Below are 26,332 nucleotides of genomic sequence, written 5' to 3' on the forward strand. Positions count from 1 at the left end.
GGCACCTGCATATCTGGCATACCCAATGTCCGATATGCGCCAAATTGAGCGACATGTTGGTCCGATCCACCGGATCAGGCAGCCCGGGCATCGCAGCAGCACATCACATACAACCGGATTCCCACTCTCAGTTATTGTAGGCCACACTGCCAGGGGAACCTAAAAGTGACCCAACCATGCTTTATGAATTGCATTGATATATATTGATGAGTCTTTACGTTGCTTACATACAGAAACATATGGCATTATTCTGTGCCTTGTTAATGGTTTAAACATCCCCAATATATCAGACTATAGATTAGTAACTGTATCAAAGTGTGAAAACACAGCATCAATAAGCAATAAGGATGTGTCATGTAGTTACAGGGCTCCGCAATCTGCACATGTACAAATAAAAACACCAGGCTGTGGGTGTGAGCCCATCACAGGTTGCTCCAACAGTGACAGTACATGGGGCTGATGCAACCACAAACACAGCTTTAGCTTAGCACTGGGAGAGACCTAAAATCTCCTCAGACAGCTGAATCAACCATCCTGGTTCTCAGTAGTATAATGGGCGTTTTAGCAGAGTCCACAGAAAAAGTTATTGTGTGTACTAATCTGCAAAGAAACCTGATGTGACTATGATCATCTGCAGTCACATCTCAGGTATAGCTAGCTTACCTGTCAGGCCAATAATTAAAACACCTGAATACAGAGGTAAAAATGCTCTAAAAAGCCACAGGAAGTCATTCCTCACTTGCTGGGTCAAAGGATCTCTGCCACCCTCACCCATTCTCCACACACACTCCGCACCAAAACACTGCTCTCATTCTCGCCCTGTACTCTGCTCGGGCTGTCCTAACTGCATGACACTCATGGCACAGACCACAACTTATTACTATACACAGTGTTGCTTGATAGTTTGTAAACCCTTTTATACAGGAATTTCTGCTGAAATTTGGCCTAAAACAACCTCAGATTTTCACACAAGTCCTAAAAGTAGATAAAGAGAACCAAATCAAACAAATGAGGCTATTTTTTTTTATACATGCTCATTTTTTTATTGAGGAAGATGATGTAATATCACATATCTTTGACTGGCAAAAGTATGTGAACCTTTTCTTTCAGTATCTGGTATGATGACCTTGTGCAGCAGTAACTGAATGTAAACGTTTCCGGTAAATGTTGATTAGTACTGAACATCGGCTTGGAGGACTTTTACCCCAGTGTTGGGATTGAAATGCCGTCGGTCAAAATACAGACCGCGGCAATCCGATCCTGAGAATCCTGACATGGGGAACCTTCCCCCAACAGACCCCAAATGTTCCCTTGCAGCAGCTTAAACCTAACCTTCCCCCTCCCGCAGCATAACCCTAACCCCTCCCCGGTGGTGCCTAAACCTAACCACCTCCCCCTCATGCAGCCTAAACCTGGCCCTCTCAAAACTCTGGCACCCCCTTAACCCTAACCATCCCCAGAGGTGCCTAAACCTGACCTTGTGAACTATTAAATGCCCTGCTTTTGGCGTGATCTTTGTTGGTCAACCACTCCTGGGGAGGGTATTAATGGTCTGGAATTTCCTCCATTTGTGCACAATCTGTCTGACTGTTGATTGGTGGACTCCAAACTCCTTGGTGATGATTTTGTAACCTTTTCCAGCCTGATGAGCATCAACAACACTTCTTTTTTCATGCTTACAAATACACACCACCCCCCCCCCCCCCCCCCCCCTTTCAAGCACCAGATATCACTAAGCTAACTGAGCATCTGCCACTATATACAGTATGTCTTCTTCTGAGGTCCTCAGAAATCTCCTTTGTTTGTGGCATGATACACTTCTACAAACATGTGTTGCGAACATGACTTTGATAAATCCCTGTTCTATTAAAAAAAGACAAGTTGTCCATTCACACCCGAGTCTCATCCCATTGATTTAAAATACCTGACTCTAATTTCACCTTTAAAATAACTGCAAAGCCTAAAGGTTCACATACTTTTGCCACTCAAGGATATGTGATATTGGATCATTTTCCTCAATAAAAAAATTAGCATGTTTAATATTTTTTGTCTCATTTGTTTGATTGGATTTTGTTTGGTTTCTTTACTTTTAGGATTTGTGTGGAAATCTGAGATAGTTTTAGGCTAAATTTCAGCAGAAACACATAAAATTTTGAAGGGTTCACAAACTTTCAACACTACTGTAGACTCCTCTATGCACTCATGCACAACCACCTTACACAGGATGCCATATGACATCTTACAAACAGCTGACTAGTTATGGCAAGAATGGTCAGTTGATGATCTGCACTTCAGGGGAGGTATTCATGTGACCGCCGGTCAGCTGACCGACAGTCACATGACCTCCTCCGTGAGCCCGACGGCTCACTATCCCGAGGGTCGGCATGCCGACCAACAGGGACTATTTCCACTCGTGGGTGTCCACGACACCCATAGAGTGGGAATAGAACCCGTGGCGACCGCAGGTCGCCACCGAGCCCGCAGCGTGGCGAGCGCAGCGAGCCCGCAAGGGGCTTGCTGCACTCGCCCCTCCCCGCCGGGATCCCGGCGTCGGTATGCTGCCGGGATCCCGGCGTCGATAAGGTGACCGGCAGTCAGGAGACCGCCGGTCACCAGTACTACACCCGCACTTCAGTTCGGCAGCTTTGGCCACTTCCAGCTGGAATATACTAATATACAAGTGGATGTTGTCCTTTGGCTTTGAGTGGAACTACTATATACTGTATATGGTAAGAAATAATGCATTGCTGACCTTGTATATATTGAACCTTCAGTGTGTCTGGACCTTAATTGTATTCACAGTTAGATCTACCATCCGCCCCAACTGACACCTGAACATCAGGTATCTTTTAGTACCATACTAGTATGAAGTACAGCCAGTTACTGTAGGTCAGACGCAGCTTTATTGGCAGCATGTATGGGCACATGTAACACTCTTCTTTACAAGTATTAATAAAAGATATTATACTGACCGTTTTAAATGACTACTCCATTTACATACGATTTACACACTTTAAAACAACATTGTGGGTTCTGTCAGAATGGATCAGGATATGAAGGTTCTTCTAGTTGCAGGTTCTCTAACATGCAAAACACAATGGTTTCCCTAAGTTGATCCTGGGCACTTTGAAGGACTACCCATGAGCCCTGTTGATGGTGAAGGCAAAACAGCTTAATGTGGAACTGCAGGTGCTTGAACTTCAGTGAGTAATGCTTCAGCAGGAGCAATATGCGTGGTATGAAGACATAACACCCCTTGGCAAAAAATGTCACTATGGTGGCCTCTATGACATGAGATTTCAAGCTGTGCAGTTGCAGTCGGGTTGCATTGCAGAGCTATGGATCACTAAGGTTCTGCAGCAACAAAATAAGGACTGCAATCATCAGTGTCAGTTTATGAGGAGACATTCCTGCAAGGTTGAGGAATTCCATGGGATAGCTAATGGAGACGACTTCATGCACTGCGCTGTTTACATACCGATAAGTCACCACCAAGGAAATAGCATGGATTGGCGTGTCAGTGACATTCTTTCATGTTACAGACGGCACACAATTTAATGGAACTCTTTAAGCCTCATCATTATGGAGATACCCCTGTAGCATGAAAATGCTAAACTACATTTTCAAAGCCATTGCAAAAATATGAACGTAAATATTATCATTATTTTCACATAACTTATAAGATAAATCAGGCTTATCTTTGACTGAACCTCACAGAAAGAACACATGGAGCGCTGTACACTTGCAAAGAAATTCTGAGAAATTATCGTTGACTGTGTACTGTCATATCAGTCATCATCACAGCAAAAACAGAGTGTGTCTGGATAATATACAGTTTGCATTCCGCTGATAACCGACCTATACACAAAGCAGTGAATTTTATACCAAAGCTGAGCGATATCAAAAAGGTTGCTTATATTGTAAGTCAATCACACTATCAGCCTAGTCACCTGTTACATCTTAAAATGCCTGCATTTCACACTGTAAAGTAATGATGCAATGATTCAAATGCAGAATACAGAAGGTAATCATGACGGATAGTAGGGTTAAAGTTAGGCACTGGGAGGTGGGGTGGTTAGGGTTAGGCTGCCAAGGGGGGTGGCAGGGCGATGAAAATACTTACTGGGATCTGTCGGACTTCTATCCATCAGGATTCCGACAGTCAGGGCTTCTGCAGAGTGTTTAGGCTAATTTATGCTTGCAAAATTACGAAGTGCAAGAAGAAATCTGTGAAGGGGCCTCTACCGTATATGCTGGTTATAGCGTAACCCATATCTTGTGGAGCCTCGCTAGCTAATTTGTTGGTGCATAATGCTTGTGTCTGTTTGAGACTAAATTTTGTGGAGTTTAAAGTGGCTGAACTATCTATACAAAGAATCTCTTTTCTTGGACAAGACAGTATTTGGTAGAATAAAGTTTACAGTAAAACGTTTCCGATTTCCAGAAAGACATTACGCTCTAATACTGTTAATACTATAGTAACATTCTTCTGTTATATGAGTGTGATGTAATGCTGTTTAGCTGATTCCCCAAAGATTGCTTCTGGCACGCTTCATATTTCCTAGTGACATCTTTGTCTACATGTCAATTTGTCACACAACAGATCTGGTGTAGTTCCCATTTAGGACAATTAACTCCTTTTACAGCTACATATGAACTCTGCAGTTGCTGTTGATGATAAATGCATATTTCATGTTGTCTTCAATACTGTCTCGCAAAAAGACACTAGGGCATTTGGCAGTGTGGTTGGTCCATACACACATTCTGATAGTAGGGTACAATAATGCGCATTGGTGCTTGGATGTTGTATTATGGGGAATTAAAGTTGTCCTATACATTCTGCTACATCCTAGATAGTGCGGCTTCCATCATTGGTACACTACTAGAAGGCACCCTGGGGACTGCTACATGCAGCTGCTTTTCTTGGGATGGTCTTGAGCAAATATAATAGACATTTACATTTCTAATCAATTTCCAGTGGTTTATGGCAGAAAATGTGAAACCCTTAACATTGCACAGAGAAGGCAGCACTCTCACATAAACTGGTAAATCAATTGCCATCTTGCTCTCTCTATAGGTAATGGGTTTACAAATAATATGTGGTTAACGGTTTACTCATAAACCTTTTCCATAGATGTGTATATGATTTGGTTTAGGGAGGAAGTAAAAAAAAGTCAGTGCATCCGCCCTAGGGTGAGAAGTGCTGAGCTCTTCCCAACCAGAAGAAGGGGTGAGGATCCTCTCTCTGTGCACCTGTAGGGGGTTTAAGTATAGCCAGCTTAGAATTCTCAGCTGTGGCCGTCTGTAAGGTTTGTAACACAGAATTATTAATTGATCATTTTGGATCGGTGGTGGACAGCGAGCGAGCCTAGGACTTATGAGCACCACAAACCCATAAAAATAATTTGGGAATATATACTCTGCTATATATAGTATACAGGTGACTAATATGTATATAGTAATTTTTAACATTGGTTTAGCACTTTACCTACCTAAAGAGGCACTACCTACGCCCTGACAGCTTCCAACTGGTTTTTACTATGACGGGGATTGTATGCTTGAGGACTCCATGCTAAAGGCCAGGCCATCTAGCGCAGGGACATGTTGCGCGCAATTATATTTCAGTAAAAGTTCTCTTATTACATCGATGCATTCCTTTTACATTGAGATTCAAAATTACTGAATATTTACATCAGTTTTAATGAAGACCACAAACAGGCCGCTTATCACTGTTTAATTTGCCAACAAATGGTGCCATCGTGTTGATGGACCACATCACTTGCATTGCCTGCTAATGTGCTTGGAAGAGGACTACACACACAGGCAGATAGCTTTCAGGATTTTAAGTGGTTTACTATTGGGGTTAATGGCTCATCAGATAACTGCTATTGGGGGTAATGGCTCATAGGATAACTGCTATCAGAGATCATGGTTCATCAGATAACGGCTATTGGGGATCATGGTTCATTAGATAATTGCTATTGGGGATCATAGGGGCCGGCTATTGGGGTTAATGGCTCATCAGATAACTGCTATTGGGGGTAATGGCTCATCAGATAACTGCTATCAGAGATCATGGTTCATCAGATAACGGCTATTGGGGATCATGGTTCATCAGATAATTGCTATTGGGGATTATAGGTGCCGGCTATTGGGGGTAATGGTTCATCAGATAACTGCTATTGGGGGTAATGGCTCATCAGATAACTGCTATCAGAGATCATGGTTCATCAGATAACGGCTATTGGGGATCATGGTTCATCAGATAATTGCTATTGGGGATCATAGGTGCCGGCTATTGGGGGTAATGGTTCATCAGATAACTGCTATTGGGGATCACGGTTCATCAGATAACTGCTATTTGGGATCATGGTTCATCAGATAACTGCTATTGGGGATCATGGTTCATCAGATAACTGCTATTGGGGATCATGGTTCATCAGATAACTGCTATTGGGGATCACGGTTCATCAGATAACTGCTATTGGGGGTAATGGTTCATCAGATAACTGCTATTGGGGGTAATGGTTCATCAGATAACTGCTATTGAGGGTAATGGTTCATCAGATAACTGCTATTGGGGATCATGGTTCATCAGATAATTGCTGTTGGGGATCATAGGGGCCGGCTATTGGGGATCATGATTCATCAGATAACTGCTATTGGGGATCACGGTTCATTAGATAACTGCTATTGGGGATCATGGTTCATCAGATAACTGCTATTGGGGGTAATGGTACATCAGATAACGGCTATTGGGGATCATGGTTCATCAGATAACTGCTATTGGGGATCACGGTTCATCAGATAACTGCTATTGGGGATCATGGTTCATCAGAAAACTGCTATTGGGGATCATGGTTCATCAGAAAACTGCTATTGGGGATCATGGTTCATCAGATAACTGCTATTGGGGATCATGGTTCATCAGATAACTGCTATTGGGGATCATGGTTCATCAGATAACTGCTATTGGGGATCATGGTTCATCAGATAACTGCTATTGGGGATCATGGTTCATCAGATAACTGCTATTGGGGCTAATGGTACATCAGATAACTGCTATTGGGGGTAATGGTACATCAGATAACTGCTATTGGGGGTAATGGTACATCAAATAACTGCTATTGGGGATCATGGTTCATCAGATAACTGCCATTGGGGATCATGGTTCATCAGATAACTGCTATTGGGGGTAATGGTACATCAGATAACTGCTATTGCGGATCATGGTTCATCAAATAACTGCTATTGGGGGTAATGGTACATCAGATAACTGCTATTGGGGATCATGGTTCATCAGATAACTGCTATTGGGGGTAATGGTACATCAGATAACTGCTATTGCGGATCATGGTTCATCAAATAACTGCTATTGGGGGTAATGGTACATCAGATAACTGCTATTGGGGATCATGGTTCATCAGATAACTGCTATTGGGGGTAATGGTACATCAGATAACTGCTATTGCGGATCATGGTTCATCAGATAACTGCTATTGGGGATCATGGTTCATCAGATAACTGCTATTGGGGGTAATGGTTCATCAGATAACATTGGCTGCAAAATCATGGTGTGTGGGCACTTTATGTAAACTAGACACTACTGTAATTTTCAGGACAAGTATATTCTATTATCACAGGGAGTCTCACTGTTTATAAACTACACTGTGATAGATTAATTGTCCACAGCAAACGCTCTGTGGATTATGCAGATAAGTAGCATTCAACAGCACAGAAAATAAAAGCCCTTATTTGCCTGTGTCTACAGAACACAGCCACTCTAAACATAGATTACATTTTATGGGTAATGGTGGGAATCCTAGGGCAAGGATCGGCATCTTTTTGGTATTCAGAGGAACGTGGGTTTGTGCAAACCCTCTTAAGGTAAACATTCCTATTTTACAACCATGGTCCTAACTGTGTACAGCTGATTGATGTTTGTATAATTAAATTGATAAATCTAAAAAGAAAATAAATATTTGGGAAAAGCAATTACAGACAACTGCGATCCCTATGCTCTTGAAGTAAAATGCTTTTAAGAAATTAGTTGGCACTACTCCACACCTCCCAACTGTCCTGATTTTCGCGGGACAGTCCGTTTTTTTGGGACTGTCCCGCTGTCCCACCCGCGGGCCACAGTGTCCCACGGTGGGGCAGTTGGGAGGCTCCTGCACTCGCTGCGCAGCGGTGAATAGATGATGTGCGCGTGCGCACAGTGTCTATTCAGTGGAGACAGGAGGAGAGGGGGCAAGCAGTAACTCCAGAAGATCCGCGTACCAAGCTCTTCTTGGACAGTCCGGAGCAATGAGGATCGCCTGAACTCTTGCTTTCTTTATGAGCTTTAGAATTCTTGGGATGAGTGGAAATGGAGGGAACACGTACACTGACTTGAACAACCACGGAGGTACCAGGGCGTCCACCGCCACTGCGCGTGGATCCTGTGACCTGGAACAGTACCTCCGAAGCTTCTTGTTGAGGCGGGAGGCTATCATGTCTATTTGAGGTACACCCCAAAGATTTGTTATCTCCACAAACACCTCCGGATGGAGGCCTCACTCTCCCGGATGGAGATCGTGTCTGCTGAGGGACTGCTTCCCAGTTGTCCACTCCCGGAATGAAGATTGCTGACAGCGCCACTGCATGCTTTTCTGCCCAAAGGAGGATCTTTGTTACCTCCGACATTGCACCCCTGCTCTTCGTTCCGCCCTGTCGGTTTATGTATGCCACCGTCGTTACATTGTCCGAATAAACCTAAATGGCCTGATCTTTCAGAGGATGTGCTGCCTGTAGAAGACCGTTGTACACGGCTCTTAGTTCCAACATGTTTATTGGAAGGATGGATTCCAGACTTGACCACCTTCCTTGGGAGGTTTCCCCTTGGGTGATAGCGCCCCAACCTCTGAGACTTGCATCCGTGGTTAGAAGGATCCAGTTCTGAATCCCGAACCTCCGGCCCTCGAGAAGGTGAGGCATCTGTAGCCACCATAGGAGCGAAATCCTGGCTTTCGGCGATAGCCGTATTCTCTGGTGCATGTGCAGGTGTGTATCACAAACGCCTTTTCCACCGGTAGAAACACCCTCTGCACTTCCGTATCGAGGATAATCCCCAGGAAAGACAATCTCGTCAGCTCCAAATGCGACTTTGGAAGATTCAGGATCCATCCATGATACCTGAGCAGTTGAGTCGTGAGAGCAATGGACTGAAACAACCTCTCCCTGGACGACGCCTTTATCAGCAGATCATCCAGATAAGGAATTCTGGGGGTCATTCAGAGTTGATCGCTCGCTACCTGCTTTTAGCAGCATTGCAAACGCTAGGCCGCCGGCCTCTGGGAGTGTATCTTAGCTTAGCAGAATTGCTAACGAAAGGTTAGCAGAACTGCTACTAAATAATTTGCTGCAGTTTCTGAGTAGCTCCAGACCTACTCCTAGACTGCGATCACCTTAGTCCGTTTAGTTCCTGGTTTGACGTCACAAACACGCCCTGCGTTCGGCCAGCCACTCCTGCGTTTTTACCTGGCACGCCTGTGTTTTTTTAGCACACTCCCTGAAAACGGCCAGTTTCCTCCCAGAAACACCCACTTCCTGTCAATCACACTACGATCACTCGAGCGATGAAAAAACGTTGCTCGAGCTTGTGTAAATCTACAAAGTTTTGTGTGAAAGTACTTAGCGGCTGTTTGCAGTTTTTTTACTTAATCGCTGCACTGCGAAAATCGGCAGCGAGCGATCAACTCGGAATGACCCCCTATGTTCACTCCCCGTCTGCGGAGCAGTACCATCATCTCTGCCATCACCTTGGTGAACACCCTCGGTGCCGTGGAGAGGCCGAATGGCAGTGCCTGGAACTGATAATGACAGTCCAGCAGTGCAAATCTTAGATAAGCCTGGGGAGGCGGCCAGATTGGAATGTGCAGGTACGCATCCTTGATATCCAGGGATACCAGGAATTCCCCCTCCTCCAGGCCTGAGATCACCGCTCTCAGAGACTCCATTTTGAACTTGAATTCCCTCAAATAAGGGTTTAATGACTTCAGGTTCAAAATTGGTCTGACCGAACCATCCGATTTCGGTACCACAAATAGGTTTGAATAGTAAACCTTGCTTTCCAGGTGAGGTAGAACCGTAACAATGACATTTGACCTTTCCAAATTTTTAATGGCTTCCTGTAGGATAGCCCTTTCTGTCAGCAAAACTGGTAAGCCCGATTTGAAGAATCTGTCAGGTGGGAGCTATTGAAATTCCAGTCTGTACCCCTGGGACACAATATCCTGTACCCAGGGATCCAGGCCGGATGATGCCCAGATGTGACTGAAAAGTCTGTCTCGCTCCTACACCTGCCCGCTCTCCAGGCTGGGAGGTCCACCGTCATGATGAGGATTTTGAGGAAACAGAGCCAGGCTTCTGTTCCTGAGAACCTGCAGTTGCAGGTTTTCTGGATTTTCCCAGACCACCTCTGAAGAAAGTGGTAGGGGCTTTGGACTTCTTAACCTTTGCGGTCCGAAAGGACTGCATAGTAGATGCAGAAAAAGATTTCTTCGGTGTCTGAGTAACTGAGGGAAGAAAGGTTGACATACCCGTGGTTGACGTGGAGATCCACGCATCCAAAGCTTCCCCAAATAGAGCATGACCTTTGAAGGGTAGGCTCGCCACACTTCTCTTGGATTCTGTGTCTGCAGACCACTGGCGCAGCCAGAGCCCTCTGCGTGCCGAGACAGCCATGGAAGACGTCCTTGCATTCAGATGACCCAGGTCCTTCATGGCCTCCACCATGAAACCTGCAGAATCCTGTATGTGACGTAAAAACATTGCAATGTCACTTCTATCCATAGAATCTAATTCCTCTAGTAATGTGCCTGACCACTTTACTATGGCTTTAGAAATCCATGTACAGGCAATAGTGGGCCTTAACGCCACGCCTGAAGCAGTGTATATGGATTTGAGCGTAGTCTCAATCTTGCGGTCTGCCAGTTCTTTCAACGCGGTAGACCCAGGGACCAGTAAAACCACCTTTTTAGACAGTCTAGATACAGAAGCGTCTACTATAGGGAGGGGGGGTTCCCACTTTTTCCTATCCTCCTCAGGAAAGGGAAAAGCCACAAGAACCATCTTTGGGATCTGGAATTTTTCTCAGAGTTTTTCCAGGATTTTTCAAATAATGCGTTTAATTCTTTAGACGCAGGAAAAGTCAGGGAGGCTTTCTTATTTTCTGTAAAGTAAGCCTCCTCTCCCTGCTCAGGTACCTTGTCAGTAATGTGTAACACACCCCTAATTGCCTCAATCAGGAGCTGCATCCCTTTTGCAAGGGATGCCTCACCTCACCCCCCCCCCCCCCCCCCAGCATATCCCTATCACCGTCTCCCGTATCGGAGACGGTATCCGTGAGACTTACATAATTTGGGCAAGAGCGCGCTTCTTTGGGCATATACCAGGGGAGTTTGAGGAGGCTGTGAAAACAGAAACAGACAAAACCTCTACAGATTTTTTCAAAATCTGAGTTTCAGTCTCATTATGAGCTATCCTAGATGAAATCTGTGATATCATTCCCTTAATTAAAGCCACCCACAACGTTACGGATTCAGAAGGCTGAGACATGACATTACACTCCTGAGTACATGGCAGGTGTAGCAGATATAACATTTGCAGAGAGAGTTAGACTTGGGTGGGTTATTTTGTTTCTGTGCAGGGTAAATACTGGCTACTTTATTTTTACACTGCAATTTAGATTTCAGTTTGAACACAGCCCACCCAAATATAACTCTCTCTGCACGTTATATCTGCCCCCCCCTGCAGTGCACATGGTTTTGCCCAACTGCTAACAAATTTGCTGCTGCGATCAACTCTGAATGACCACCAATGTGAGAAATATGTATACACACACACACAGGAAATTGTCAGACACAATTTCCCCCCCTAGGTACCTTCAGAGAGACACAGTTAATGGAGCCAGCACCCACACAGCGCCCCAGTAGGCAGTTATATCATAAAAGCCTGGCGCTGACTGTGCAACCTTAATAGACTACACAGTGTAAAATAGTGACTAACACTCTCTCCGCCCCTTCTATAACCCCCTGGTACCGCACAGGATAGCTGGAGTTATGTGGCGGATCAGCGCTCCCTGTCAGCGTCTCTGTGTAGGATCTGTAGAGAGAAAATGGCGCTGGTGAGCTGCTGGATACGCTCTGAGAAGCTCCACCCCCTGTCATGGCGCATCTTCCTGCACTTTAGGATTATACTGGCCTGAAGTAAAGACATCGCTAGCAGTAGAAACGCTTCCCTGATAGCCCAGATGACCAGTTGTAAGGGTATTGCGCTGGCCCAGGGCGCTCCTCACAGCACCGCACAGCAGTACCTCTGAGCCCTCCGGAGCGCAGCTTCCCGCTGCGCTCCTACCCCGATACTGCCATACTCACCGGTTCCCCGCTTGACGGGTCGCCGGCAACCTACTCACCACCGACGTCTTCTGGCTCTGTTAGGGGGTGGCGGCATGCTGTGAGAGCGGTCGCCTCAGGGGCTTGCGATCACCACCCTCAGGAGCTCAGTGTCCTGTCAGCGGAGATAGTGGCCATTAACCTCAGATGGTTGGACACTACTCCGCCCCCCTAAGTCCCACGAAGCAGGGAGGCTGTTACCAGCAGCCTCCCTGTATCTAACTCTAATAAAAAATAATAAAACTAGAAAAACTCCTATGGAGCTCACCTAGCTGTGACCGGCTCCACCGGGCACATTTTCTAAACTGGGTCTGGTAGGAGGGGCATAGAGGGAGAAGCCAGCCCACACTATTAAAAACTTAAAGTGCCCATGGCTCCCGAGGGACCCGTCTATACCCCATGGTACTAATGTGGACCCCAGCATCCTCTAGGACGTAAGATAAATCTCATTGTAAGTTATGTAGTAATCCCTGACACTGTAAAGGTCCCAACCTTTCTACTAACCAGTGTGGACCTATCAACGGGTGTAGTATGCATACCGACGTCAGGATCCCGGCAGGGGTGAGTGCGGTAAGCCCCTTGCGGGATCGCTACGCTGACACCCACGAGTGGAAATTGTCCCTGTTAGTCGGGATAGTGGGGGTCAGGATTTTGGTGGAGGTCATGTGACCAAACTGCTCATGCGAATCTGATGCAGTTTCCACACATTCAGCAAGACTTCAGTTTATTTTTCAGCATAAACAATGTGTATACCTTTGTTATGCAGTTTTTTGTGTTGATGTATGCGCACATCCCAAAAGTGTTTGCTTGTTAATGTCAAACCGGAAAAAATTTGAAATAATCATTAATGACTAACATGTAACTAATTAAAGAAGACTATTTTTAAAACATAAATTACTATGACAGAGTATAAGAACAGGAATTTACAATTTTCCTTTGGTTTCTTCACACTGCTATTAAGGAGTTCTAATTCCGTAGTATTCTGTAGTATCTCGGACTTCCATGGCAACCACAGTCATGTAGAATAGTGAGCAGATAAACTTTGGAATGCTTCTCTGAGTTAGATCGACTCTGTGTTCCCTAAAAGCTCCTGTCAACTCCTCCCACTCTCTGCCTTCGCATAATATGTTCACAGCTTTGAGCCTCTGCCTGAGTAACTGGCATCCATACTGTAAAAACCTCCAGAGAGATTTTGAAAAGGACAATCATTTGCAGGACGATAGCTTAGTATGGGTACACACCAGGACAACATTGTGTAAAAAGCCCAGATTTCGACGCAATCTAGTGGAAAAAGTGCCGATTCGTACCTGTTTTGCAGATTCCGATGCGCGTACCCGTCGCTCGTATGTCGCATTGGAGATCCAGACCTACTGCAGTTATAATTCCTCAATCCGACCTCCAAGTGGGTGCCGATCGTGTGTGTTTGCATCGTACGACCTGCGTCATTTGAGACCTAAAATGTCTGCTGCTATTTAAACCCCCTCAGCTAGTCCTACCCATTATTTACATTTCAGGCCAATTGGCAAGACGGTCGCCTGGTGTTCTGTGTATCAACATGCATGGGATTGAAGTCGGGTCAGAATCGTTTGACACAAATGCACCATTTTTGCCAAATCATGAGCCTAGGCCTGTCCAACTCCCAGGAAGTTGAAGGGAAATAGTCTCACGATAGTTGAACGATCGCGATCACTGTTGTGTACCTAAGAAACATCAGGTGAATGCTTAAAAATCTACTAAACTTAGAAACATAGACTTTGCAGGCATATAAGAACCACATGATTCTTCCAGTCTGCCCTTTAGGGTTAGGGTGTTAGAGCTGAGGTAAACGTATTAAGGTTAGTTAAAGGGTTTGAGTATTAGGAATAGAGTATTAGAGTTTTGGGCTAGAGGATTAGGGTCCTCCCATTTCCAACTACAAAGCAGACCCCATAAGTTACCAAGCTCTGGAAAATGGAGCCTATAGTAGCCTATGGGCTACTGTAACCAGGCTTTCTTTTAAAGAGGGATCCTATGGATCACTTGCCATCCTCCCCTGATGATGCATGCTCAGGCTGCTATAAATATCCATGTTCTTGCAACAACTGAAAAACGACCAAGACAGAGTCAGCCACATATGTTATAGGGTCCCCATAACAAATACATTTCTCTGCCAGAGACCTAACTTGCCTTCTACTATTTTACTGGTGGCCAAACGTAATCTATCTGAAAAACCCTGTTTCTGGCCCAAACGCTGGACCCGTGGGCTACTTTTGGTGGGAATTAAGTAGGGAGCAGAGCACAGAGGGATGTGGTCAATTTATCTACAATCAAAATACCGACGGTAAAAATCCCAACAACCATTGACCGATGGTCAAAATCCCAACATGGTCAAAATAGCGACATTTAAAATACCGACATTTAAAATTACGAGGTCAAAAAGTCGACATGAGTTTTTCCTGTTTTTTTTTTTGTTTTTTTTAATTGAAATCGACTTGTTCATACTTTATCATCCCAGTGGACCTGGAGGTGGAATATGATAGTGTGCTTGACCTGTCGTCATTTTGTCAGTATTTTGATCTTGTTGGTATTTGAAATATAGGTATTTTGACCTTGTCAGTATTTTGACCTTGTCGAGATTTTGACCGTCAGTCAATTGTTGTCGAGATTTTGATTGTAGGTATTTCATACTGATCTCGGCACAGATTCTGAGAACCACTTGCTGTTTAAATTAAAAATAAACCTTCCCTGAAGGATTATTGCATTAAATAATTAGTGTGCATAGTAAAATATTAACGTTTCTCCACATCCTGCATTACTGGTAGACATCAATAGTCAAAACTTAACGTGTTGACCACTTTTTTTATTTGAAGAACACAGCACTAATCTATGTCTATGTAACTTTATATATCTTCCTTTTATAACCCAGCAATAACATTCACAAGTGAATTGGCTGAAAGAAAGGTAAATCTGATACACTACCTGCATAATGAATTCTCTTCTCCGTTGCATTCCTCTCTCCGACAGCAATACATACTCTGGTTCCTTCTCCTTCTTAGCCTGCTGGATTTGAGCCAAGCGACTGACTGGATTCATCCCCTGGCCATATTCTGGGGAAGCCTAAATGAATGCAACAACATAATGGTAACGGAGTCTCAGGAATAAAAGGAGTAACACAGTTAATATAAAAGGTTTTGTGCCAAGTGCCCTTAAATAAGGGGGTTGTGATAGGGTCAGATTAAGCTTTTGGGGTGCCCGGGGCACTTTAGACAGGGGGGCCCCGGTGGAGGGGGGTGCTGTATATAAAGGTGCCCACACACTGAGCTATTTTACTGTCAATTTGGACGAAAACGATAAATTATAACGATTTATTGTTCACAAAAGTGCAAATCATATGTTCTCTTCTAATGATAACGATCTGATGCGCGTCCCCGCAACTCGTATGATGTATCCTCTGATCTTACCTGCTGCAGTCAAGTTCTGCCAACGTCTGTAAAAGTCTTTAGAGATTGTATGATAAATCCTTTGTTAAAAACCACTATTTTCCAAAATCGTCAGTAGGGGGTGGCCAGGCGTTCAAGGGAAATCGCTAAACGATGTTGCATCGTTTGTGAATCGCTCAGTGTTTGGACGCCATAAGATTGTGCTTACCTCTCAACATGACCCATTCCAGGAGGGACAAGATGCTCTTTACACGGACTTCACTCTTAATAAATGATTGTAGTCACCTGTGCTGAACTATTTAATTGATAAGAAAGGTGTTCAACACAGGTGATTGCAATCATAACTTAAGAGGAATTCCAGGTAGAGAGCATTTTGTCCCTCCTGGAATGGGTCATGTTGGGATGTATGGATTGTGTATATTAAATTTAGCCCAATGGTGTATATTAGATTTAAACTAAACACCTAATTGAAAGACAACTATTTTATAAAACTTTCTTGTAGTTGAACAAAGACAACTTAAACAACCTTAACATACACATCGAAAAATTAAATCTATAATTTATCTTGTCACATGCAAAAATAGCAGCAGTCTCTGTACTGCTTACATACTGGGGCAGGACTCAGGAGGAGTGTGTGTGTGTGTGTGTCTCTCTAGACCCTCATTAGATAACAAGTTACACAGGATTCAGAAAACAGGTGTGGAGAGAGCTGTAAGTGACACAGGGATCCCACCCTGTGTCACTTACAGCTCTATCCACCCTCCTATCTCTCCTCTGGTCGGGAAGCTCCATCGGTAGTTCATGAAATCTGATACTCCTGTGTCTCTGCCTGCACTGCATACTGTCCTACTCGCATTCTGGCTGCTGGTTCTGCTGCTGCATAAGCGAGAAAACTAGTGATGTCAGTGTTCTCTTGCCGGGGGGGCCCTGACAGAGGGGGGTTCGAGGTACAGTATGCCCTGCATCCCCCCCTTAACCTGGCTATGGATTGCGCTCTTAATGTTGTTAGCCTTCATCTCTGGTTTTACGCTACTGTACACATTTTTTGCAGTGTAGTATATGAAAAGAACCAATAAAGTTTAGTAGAAAACAGTCCTCCCAAATTTTTTTTTTTTCCAAAGAAAATGCCAAGATGTTTCAATTAATGTTTTCACACCCACCATATAGCACAGACCACAGGACCCCACACAGTTCACGATTTTCAGGTCCCCTTTGGATTTTTAAAATGTGACAGCTGATGATACCCAGGGCACCTGCCGGGTTACCTGGAAACCATTAACTGTGTGGGGTCCTGAGGACAGTTTGAGAACCACTGGTATTTCTAAACCAATCTTTAAAACAGTCAGTCACATAGGGGGAGATTTAGCAAAGCTTGAAGAGAGAAAAAGTTTATAGACATACAGTACCAACCAATCAGCTCCTATCATTTTTTCAAAACAGTAAAGTAACTTTTATCTCTCTACACTTTACTACTCTCCAAGCTTTGATAAATCTTCCCCATATCTCCTTCCCATTTCATTATGCTGGCAACAAGTGAACGAATAATGTTATTCAGGATAAGTATTAAGCCACATAATCCACCTCCCAACAGACTGAAAAGACATTGGTGACAATAATTGTACAGAACCAGCAATTGAGGGCACACCGCTAACCCAATTTTTGAACATGAAATATGGTAGTGTTCACTCTAGCTTACTGCACTTGTCACAACTTGTGAAGTTCCTCTGTCCTGCATGGTGTGTCGCTCTCGCCTCTGGTGCTTCTATCACACTTGACAGAAGTGTGCTAGAAGCACCAGAGGCGAAAGCGACACACCATGCAGGAGAGAGGAACTGCACAAGTTGTGGCAGGTGCAGGGTGCTAGAATGAACAGTACAGTTAATGATACCTTTTTTGCCACTCACTTAAACACAAGCATAAGAAATGATACAATAATATCATCGCCACATCACATTACAGATTTTAAATAGGACAAGTGTATTGATGTAACATCCAAAGCATTCAGTATATCAGTTTCTTCCTTTCTCCAGAAAAGACCATTTCATATTGTACAGAAAAAGAACAAAAGTGTGATCCATTTACTATGATGAAATAACACCCAAGGTGAGGGATAGTATAACTCCAATAGGTGAACTCAACATCACAATACAAATCTCCCAGGAGAAAAGGCCTAACTAGGGCGGGGCGAGCAGTTCTCGTGCCCTGGCAGGCCCAGCAGTGTGTGTGTGTGTGTGTGGGGGGGGGCACCGGCATCATACCCGCACCACCCACGCTGCACTGCAGCCGCCCATCTGTTACAATTGAGCCACCGAGCAAGGCGCGTGGTGCTCGGCGGCGTTGCTGCAGCAGCAGCTCTCAGCCTTCCACTTTGCTAGGGCTGCCGTGAGCGTGATCGCGAGGCAAGCGTGACAGTAACACCAACGTCACGCTCCCTCCGCTTTAGCCTGCTGCCTGGCCTCACCTACCTGGCCAGCTGAAGGTGAGGAGGGGGGAGAGACATACACAAGAAGACATAGAATGAAGGGGGAGACAAACAGGGAGGAATACAATAAGGGGGTGGGGATACACAGAGAGGCAAAGAATGAAGTGGGGAAGGACATAGAATGCAGGGGAAAACAAGATGGTGCAGGGGAGTGATGGTGTGCTGAGAGACGATGCAGAGAGGGATAATGGCGTGGCAGAGAGACGACGCAGAGGGGGAGATGATTATTTGTTGAGAGACAACGCAGTGGGGAGGTGTTCGTGTGCTGAGAGATGCAGGGAGGAGATGATGGTGTGGCTGAGAGATGCAGGAGGGAGATGGTTTGATTGAGAGACGCAGGGGGGAGACGGTGTGGCTGAGAGATGCAGGGCGGAGATGGTGTGGCCGAGATAATGCAGGGGGCAGAAAATGACACGGTGTACGAATCTGCTTGAACTGCCACTGTATGATCATGACCTTGTTAATATTCCTACACAAACAGGCATTTTCCGGACGATGTGACCTACATGAATAGTGAATACCAAATGAAGACGCAGTCTTCCCATGGACGATGCATTTCTTCAGAGGTTCCACATTGGGAGAAACCATCATATAGGCAAGGTGCATGTGCAATGGAAAGAAATGTTACCAGAGTGGTCAGGATACAGACCTCGCTACAGGATGCAGACCCGGCGGTCAGGATACAGATGCCGGAATCCCAATAGCAGACAATGCAGACAGCCGAAATCCTGTTCACCTCTTGCAATGGTTCAAACCAGTCCGATTGGAGGAACTGCAGCACCAAACTGAGATCCCAAGGTGCTGTGGGAGGCACAAATGGATGTATTATGCGCAGAACACCTTTCAAAAACGTCTGGACCTCAGGGAGAGAAGCCAATTGTTTTTGAAAGAAAATAGACAAGGCCGAAATCTGGATTTTTATGGAGCCCATACGTAGGCCCACATCCACACCTGCCTGCAGAAAAAGCAGGAAACGTCCCAGGTGAAATTCCACAGCAGAATTAGTTCTGCCCTCACACAAAGAGACGTATTTCTTCCAAATACGGTGGTAATGTTTAGACGTTACCCCCTTCCTGGCTTGGATCATAGTTGGGATAACTTTATTAGGGATCACTCGTCTGTCTGGAATCAGCCGTTCAACTTCAATGCCGTCAAACGTAGCCGCGTTAAGTCCTGATAGACGAACGGGCCCAGTTGCAAAAGATCCTCGCGAAGAGGTAGAGGCCACGGATCCTCGAGAAGCATCTCTAGAAGGTCCATGTACCAGGCCCTTCTTTGCCAGTCCGGAGCAATGAGGATTGCTTGAACCTTTTCCCTTTTTATTCTTTTCAGAATTCTTGGGATCAGAGGAAGTGGATGAAACACATACACCATCTGATAGACCCATGGAGTCGTCAGAGCGTCTACCTCCGCTGCCTGTGGGTCTCTCGACCTGGAACAGTACTACTTGAGCTTCTTGTTTAGACGAGAGGCCATCATGTCGATTTGGTGATATCCCCACTGGCGTGTCAAGCACCTGGACACTTCAGGGTGAAGGCCCCACTCCCCCGGGTGCAGGTCGTGTCTACTGAGGAAGTCTGCTTCCCAGCTGTCTACTCCCGGAATGAAGACGGCTGACAACGCCACAGCATAGTTTTTCTGCCCAGAGGAGAATTCTTGACACCTCTGACATTGCTGCTCTGCTTTTCGTTCCGCCCTGTCGGTTTATGTACGTCACTGCCGTTACACTGTCCGATTGGACTTGAATGGCTCGATCTTGAAGAAGATAAGAGGCCTGCAGAAGGGTGTTGTATATGGCCCTGAGTTCCAGAATGTTGATTGGAAGGACAACTTCCTGACTTGACCATCTTCCTTGAAACTGCACCCCCTGGGTGACAGCTCCCCAACCTCGGAGGCTAGCATCCGTGGTTAAAAGGATCCAGTCCTAAATTCCGAACCTCCGACCCTCGACGAGGTGAGAGGTCTGTAGCCACCACAGAAGGGAGATCCTGGCTTTTGGCGACAGACGAATCCTCAGGTGCATGTGAAGATGTGATCCGGACTATTAGTCCAACAGATCGAGTTGGAAGGGTGTTGTGTGAAACCTTCTGTATTGAAGCGCCTCGTAAGAGGCCACCATTTTTCCCAGAAGGCGAATGCATAGATGCACCGATATCCGGGTTGGCTTCAGGACATCCCGAACCATCGACTGGATTACCAATGCATTTTCCAATGGAAGGAACACTTTCTGCGACTCAGTGTCCAGTATCCTTCCCAGGAATGGGAGCCTCCGTGTTGGCTCTAGTTGACATTTCAGAAGGTTCAGAATCCACCCGTGATCCTGGAAAAGTTTGGTTGAAAGGTCAATGCTGTCCAGCAACCTCTCCCTGGATGGCGCCTTTATCAGAAGATCGTCCAGGTACAGAATTATGTTCACTCCCTGCTTGCGGAGTATAAACATCATCTCTGCCATCACCTTGGTAAACACCCTCGGTGCCGTGGAGAGACCAAATGGCAGGGCCTGGAACTGGTAGTGACAGTCCTGTAGTGCAAACCGTAGATAAGCCTGGTGAGGCGGCCAGATTGGAATGTGAAGGTACGCATCCTTGATATCCAGGGACACATGGAATTCCCCTGCCTCCAGACCTGAGATCACCGCTCTCAGAGACTCCATCTTTAACTTGAACACTCTTAAGAACTGGTTCAAGGACTAGAGGTTCAGAATTGGTCGTACCAAACCGTCCGGTTTCGGTACTACAAACAAGTTGGAATAGTACCCCTTGTTGTGTAGATGAGGTGGAACTGGAACAATGACTTGAGTCTGTACCAGTTTTTGGATGGCATGCTGTAAAGTTATACTTGCCTCTTGTGAAGCTGGCAAGCCTGATTTGAAGAATCTGTGAGGTGGGAGCTCTTGGAACTCCAGTCTGTAGCCCTGAGAAATAAGATCTATTACCCAGGGATCCTTGCACGAACTTGACCAGATGTGACTGAAGAATTGTAGTCGGGCTCCCACCTGACAGACCTCCAGGCCTCGCAGTCCACTGTCATGCTGAAGGCTTTGAGGAAGCAGAGCCTGATCTCTGTTCCCGAACACCTGCAGTTGCTGGTTTGCGTGGTTTACCTCTTGTGCCTCTGGAGGCCGTAGAAGCACCTCTGCATTTTCCCTTAAACTTGGCTGTCCGAAAGGACTGTAAATTTGAAGCTGAATAACTTTCCTGGCTGGGGGAGCTGTGGAAGAAAGATACGTAGACTTACCCGCAGTAGCTTTGGAGATCCATTTGTCTAGTTCGTCTTCAAACATGGCCCCTCCGGTGAATGGTAGGCCTTCTACGCCTTTCCTGGAGTCCGCATCAGCAGTCCACTGGCGTAGCCACAAGCCCCTGCGTGCTGACACTGCCATAGCGGTGGTGCGTGCATTAAGCAAACCAATCTCTTTTATGGCTTCCATCATAAAGTTCGCAGAGTCCTGTATATGCTGCAGGAGTAAAACAACATCCCCCCTAGAAAAGGAATCTAACCCCTCAATTAGGTTACCTGACCATTTAGCAATGGCTTTTGTGATCCACGCAAATGCAATAGTGGGTCTTTGGGCCACCCCAGCAGCTGTGTACAATGATTTGAGTGTAGTCTTAATTTTACGATCTGCCATATCTTTTAGGGAGGCTGCACCAGGGACAGGCAATACAATTTTACGTGAAAGCCTAGAGACGGATGCGTCCACTATCGGTGGATTTTCCCATTTTTTCCTATTCTCCAGAGGAAAAGGAAAAGATGAGATCAACCTTTTAGGGATTTGAAATTTCTTATCAGGAGTAACCCACGGTTCTTCAAACAGGGTATTCAACTCCTTTGACGCAGGAGCCTCAATTCCCTGTGACGGAGTAGCATCCCCTCCTCCAAATCCACCTCACCCTCCTCTATGTCTGACCCGTCAGCGTCAGGGTCAGACTGCAAGATATGGGCCAGAGATCGTTTTTGCGGACAAATGGGAGGGGATTGAGATGCTGGTCTGGGGACTGAGTCTCTATTCATAAACTCATCCCCAGTCTGTCTTAAGTATTGCGTCTCTTTCTCATTGCGGGATAGCTTTGTAGAAATATGTGAGATCATTCCTTTAATGGAATGAACCCATTCCGGTTCAGCCCCGCTATTCTGGGAAGGTGTACTGCCCTGAGCACCCAGTAGTGAGCCCCCTGGTGAAGAGGAACACTCCGCTGTACAAGAAACACATTCTTTGCCTGACAAAATGTAAATGTGACAGCGCACACACACAGGAAAGGTTGAGCACAATTAACCCACAAAGAGCCCTTCAGGGAACACAGAGTTATTTGGAACAAGCCCCCACCACGCCCTTATCGCTAATGCCAAGCTTACCCGGGTCGCAGACTAAGTACCCTGATAGGGGACTTAGTACACTAATAATCCCCCCCCCCCTGCTATGACCCCCTGGTACCGCTGAGCTAATCTGGAGTCTCTCCGGAGGAGCTGCGCGTCCCTGTCAGTGAGTGTCTGTGTCCACTGCAGAGGGAAAATGGCACTGGTGAGCTGCTGGATCCTCTCATAGTGAAGCCCCACCCCTTCAATGGCGAGCGATCTTCCCGCATTTTTTATACTGGCTGGGGTAATCTGTTGCTTAAAATGGAGAGAAAACCATTTTAAGGCTGTTTTTGCCAGTGTGGGTACTGTGTACAGTGTACTGAGACGCAGTTGTGTACTGTGTCTGGAGACGCATTCTGCCCCAGTTAGAAGCCATGCCACGTCGTGGCACTCTCCTGATTGGCTGTGCGCGTCTGAGCTGTCAGGCGGCGCATAGGCGCTCCATTATATTCAATGGTGGGAACTTTGTGGTCAGCGGTTGACCGTGAGTAACGCTCCCTGATTGGCTGAAGGGACCCTCTTTGACAGCAGTCACCGGGGGGCCCCGGCAGTCGAGGAAAGGGGTCCCATGTGTAAACATGGGACCCCTTTCAGTGCGTGGTCCGTGTTTTGCGTTTTTTTATTTTGCAAAGTACGTGGATTACAAACTCTGAAGATGACCAATCTACACAGGATTGTTGTGAGTATAATTTTATTTACAGGTACACCGTGGATTCTACGTGGACAAGGGGACCGAGCCTCGTCTCAACATAGGTAAGTATGTGTGTATGTCGGTATGCATGTATGTAATAAAGTTATACTGTCACGGTGTGTGTGTGTACTGTTTTTATTTGGGTATATTTTTTGTAGTAGAATTACAGGTACCAGCGGGCCCGTTTCCCCCCACATGCTGGTACTTGTGGTTCTCCAAGTACCAGCTTGCGGGGGAGGCTTGCTGGGACTTGTAGTTCTGCTACAAAAAAAACAATATAATTTTTTCTGACACTTGGCTATCAGCCTCCCATCCGCCGCCCTTGGATGGGGGGGGACAGCCTCGGGCTTCACCCCTGGCCCTTGGGTGGCTGGAGGGGGGGGGGGACCCCTTGATTTGAGGCAGGGATGGGGAACCTTCGGGCCTCCAGCTGTTGTTGAACTACACATACCAGCATGCCTTGCTACAGTTTTGCTATTTGGCCATGCAAAAACTGTTGCAGGGCATGCTGGGATGTGTAGTTCAACAACAGCTGGAGAGCCGAAGGTTCCCCATCCCTGATTTAAGGGGTCCCCACTCCTCCAGGGTATCCCGGCCAGGGGTGACTAGTTGGGGATTTAATGCCACGGCCGCAGGGACAGGTATAAAAGTGTCCCCCGGCTGTGGTATTATCTCTCTAGCTAGTGGAGCCCGGTGCTGATATTAAAAATACGGGGGACCCCTACGTCTTTTGTCCCCCGTATTTGCGGGCACCAGGACCGGACGCAGAGCCCAGTGCTGGTTGTTAAAATACTGGGGATCCCCCGTCATTTCCCCCCCCCCGTATTTTTGCAACCAGGACCGGCTCAAAGAGCCCGAGGCTGGTTATGCTTAGGAGGGGGGACCCCACGCATTTTTTTCCAGGAATTTTAACACTTTCTTCACCCCCCCAACTGAAAAACATGCACTGATCTCTTAGTCAGTAAAAAAAAAAAATATTCTTTAAAAAAAACTTTTAAATAAAACTTGTGGCTCCTAAATAGACAAACCAAGTAGATAATCCCTTTTAATATAAATAGATATGCTATTAGCAATAAAAAAAAAACACAAAAAAAATGTTTTTAAAATTTTTATTAGTTCACGACAGTAAAATGAGGCGGAATGAAATTGACGAAATGACTGTCGAAAAGCACTGCTGTCGAATCGACAGTCTTCAATTGAAAATAGTTTTGGCCGAAAAGCAGCATTTTTACCATTGCAGACATGTCGAATTTGAGAAATGTCGAATTGCCAAAAGTCGAATCTGAAACGGCAGGTTTTTGTCGAAAAGTACTGTATTGCATTGTCGAATCCAATTCAACAGGTTTTTTTTGTCGAAAATGCCCCGTTTTTAGACTTTTGCGGCAATTCGACCGCAATTGCATATACCCCAATATGTATTAAAACGAAAAAAGAAAATATATTTAAGTAAAAAAATCCTGAACCAGAACATAGGGGGTAATTCCAAGTTGATCGCAGCAGGATTTTTTTTAGCAGTTGGGCAAAACCATGTGCACTGCAGGGGAGGCAGATATAACATGTGCAGAAAGAGATAGATTTGGGTGGGTTATTTTGTTTCTGTGCAGGGTAAATACTGGCTGCTTTATTTTGACACTGTAAATTAGATTGCAGATTGAACACACCCCACCCAAATCGAACTCTCTCTGCACATGTTATATCTGCCCCCCTGCAGTGCACATGGTTTTGCCCAACTGCTAACAAAATTCCTGCTGCGATCAACTTGGAATTACCCCCATAGACAGGTGTGTGCCTTTCCAAATCACGTCCAATCGAATACAGACACTTCACCAATCAGAATCTCCTTTACATAGTACATACACATATGTATAATAAGTCTATTATGGCCCATGAAGCCTTGGAGAGTGATAAATTGCACGGTGATAAAGTACCAGCCAATCAGCTCCTCACTGCCATGTTACAGGCTGTGTTTAAAAAATGAGGTAGGAGCTGGCTAGTTGGTACTTTATAACTGTGCAATTTGTCACTCTCCAAGGCTTCATAAATGTGGGCCTATATATGTTATAAAAAGAGAACCTTGAATGGCAATCAAACAACAAATATTTAGTTCTGTCTATAGATATTCACCATAAAAATTACACATACTGATCAAAAAATAAGATTTTAAACCTACCGGTAAATCTTTTTCTCGTAGTCCGTAGAGGATGCTGGGAACTCCGTAAGGACCATGGGGATAGACGGGCTCCGCAGGAGACATGGGCACTTTAAGAAAGTACTTTAGTTATGGGTGTGCACTGGCTCCTCCCTCTATGCCCCTCCTCCAGACCTCAGTTAGAGAAACTGTGCCCAGAGGAGACGGACAGTACGAGGAAAGGATTTTTGTTAATCCAAGGGCAAGATTCATACCAGCCCACACGATTCACACCGTATAACTTGTGTTATATACGAACCAGTTAACAGTATGAAACAACACAGCATCAGTTCGAGACCGATGAAAACTATAACATAACCCTTATGTAAACAAAACTATATACAAGTCTTGCAGAAGTAGTCCGCACTTGGGACGGGCGCCCAGCATTCTCTACGGACTAAGAGAAAAAGATTTACCGGTAGGTTAAAATCTTACTTTCTCTTACGTCCTAGAGGATGCTGGGGACTCCGTAAGGACCATGGGGATTATACCAAAGCTCCCAAACGGGCGGGAGAGTGCGGATGACTCTGCAGCACCGATTGAGCAAACAGGAGGTCCTCCTCAGCCAGGGTATCAAACTTATAGAACTTTGCAAAGGTGTTTGAACCCGACCAAGTAGCAGCTCGACAAAGTTGTAATGCCGAGACGCCTCGGGCAGCCGCCCAAGAAGAGCCCACCTTCCTAGTGGAATGGGCCTTGACCGATTTTGGTAACGGCAATCCAGCCGTAGAATAAGCCTGCTGAATCGTGTTACAGATC

The 26,332-nt window shown here is 45.6% G+C and overlaps 1 protein-coding gene across 11 annotated transcripts in view; it reads right to left on the reverse strand.

The window, feature by feature from the left end:
• The window catches only part of STAU2 (staufen double-stranded RNA binding protein 2), a 747,611-nt gene that overhangs the window by 257,649 nt on the left and 463,630 nt on the right, over positions 1-26,332 (reverse strand). For all 11 annotated transcript variants that reach the window (XR_010177886.1, XM_063923932.1, XM_063923926.1 and 8 more), the window contains one exon: positions 15,393-15,530. Coding sequence is in view for 10 of the 11 variants with exons in the window: in XM_063923932.1 (XP_063780002.1) it covers positions 15,393-15,530 (138 nt within the window). In the remaining variant the exon portion in view is untranslated. The remainder of the gene's footprint in view (positions 1-15,392; positions 15,531-26,332) is intronic.

This window comes from Pseudophryne corroboree, chromosome 5 (genome assembly GCF_028390025.1).
Source record: "Pseudophryne corroboree isolate aPseCor3 chromosome 5, aPseCor3.hap2, whole genome shotgun sequence".
NCBI classification, from domain to species: Eukaryota; Metazoa; Chordata; class Amphibia; order Anura; family Myobatrachidae; genus Pseudophryne; species Pseudophryne corroboree.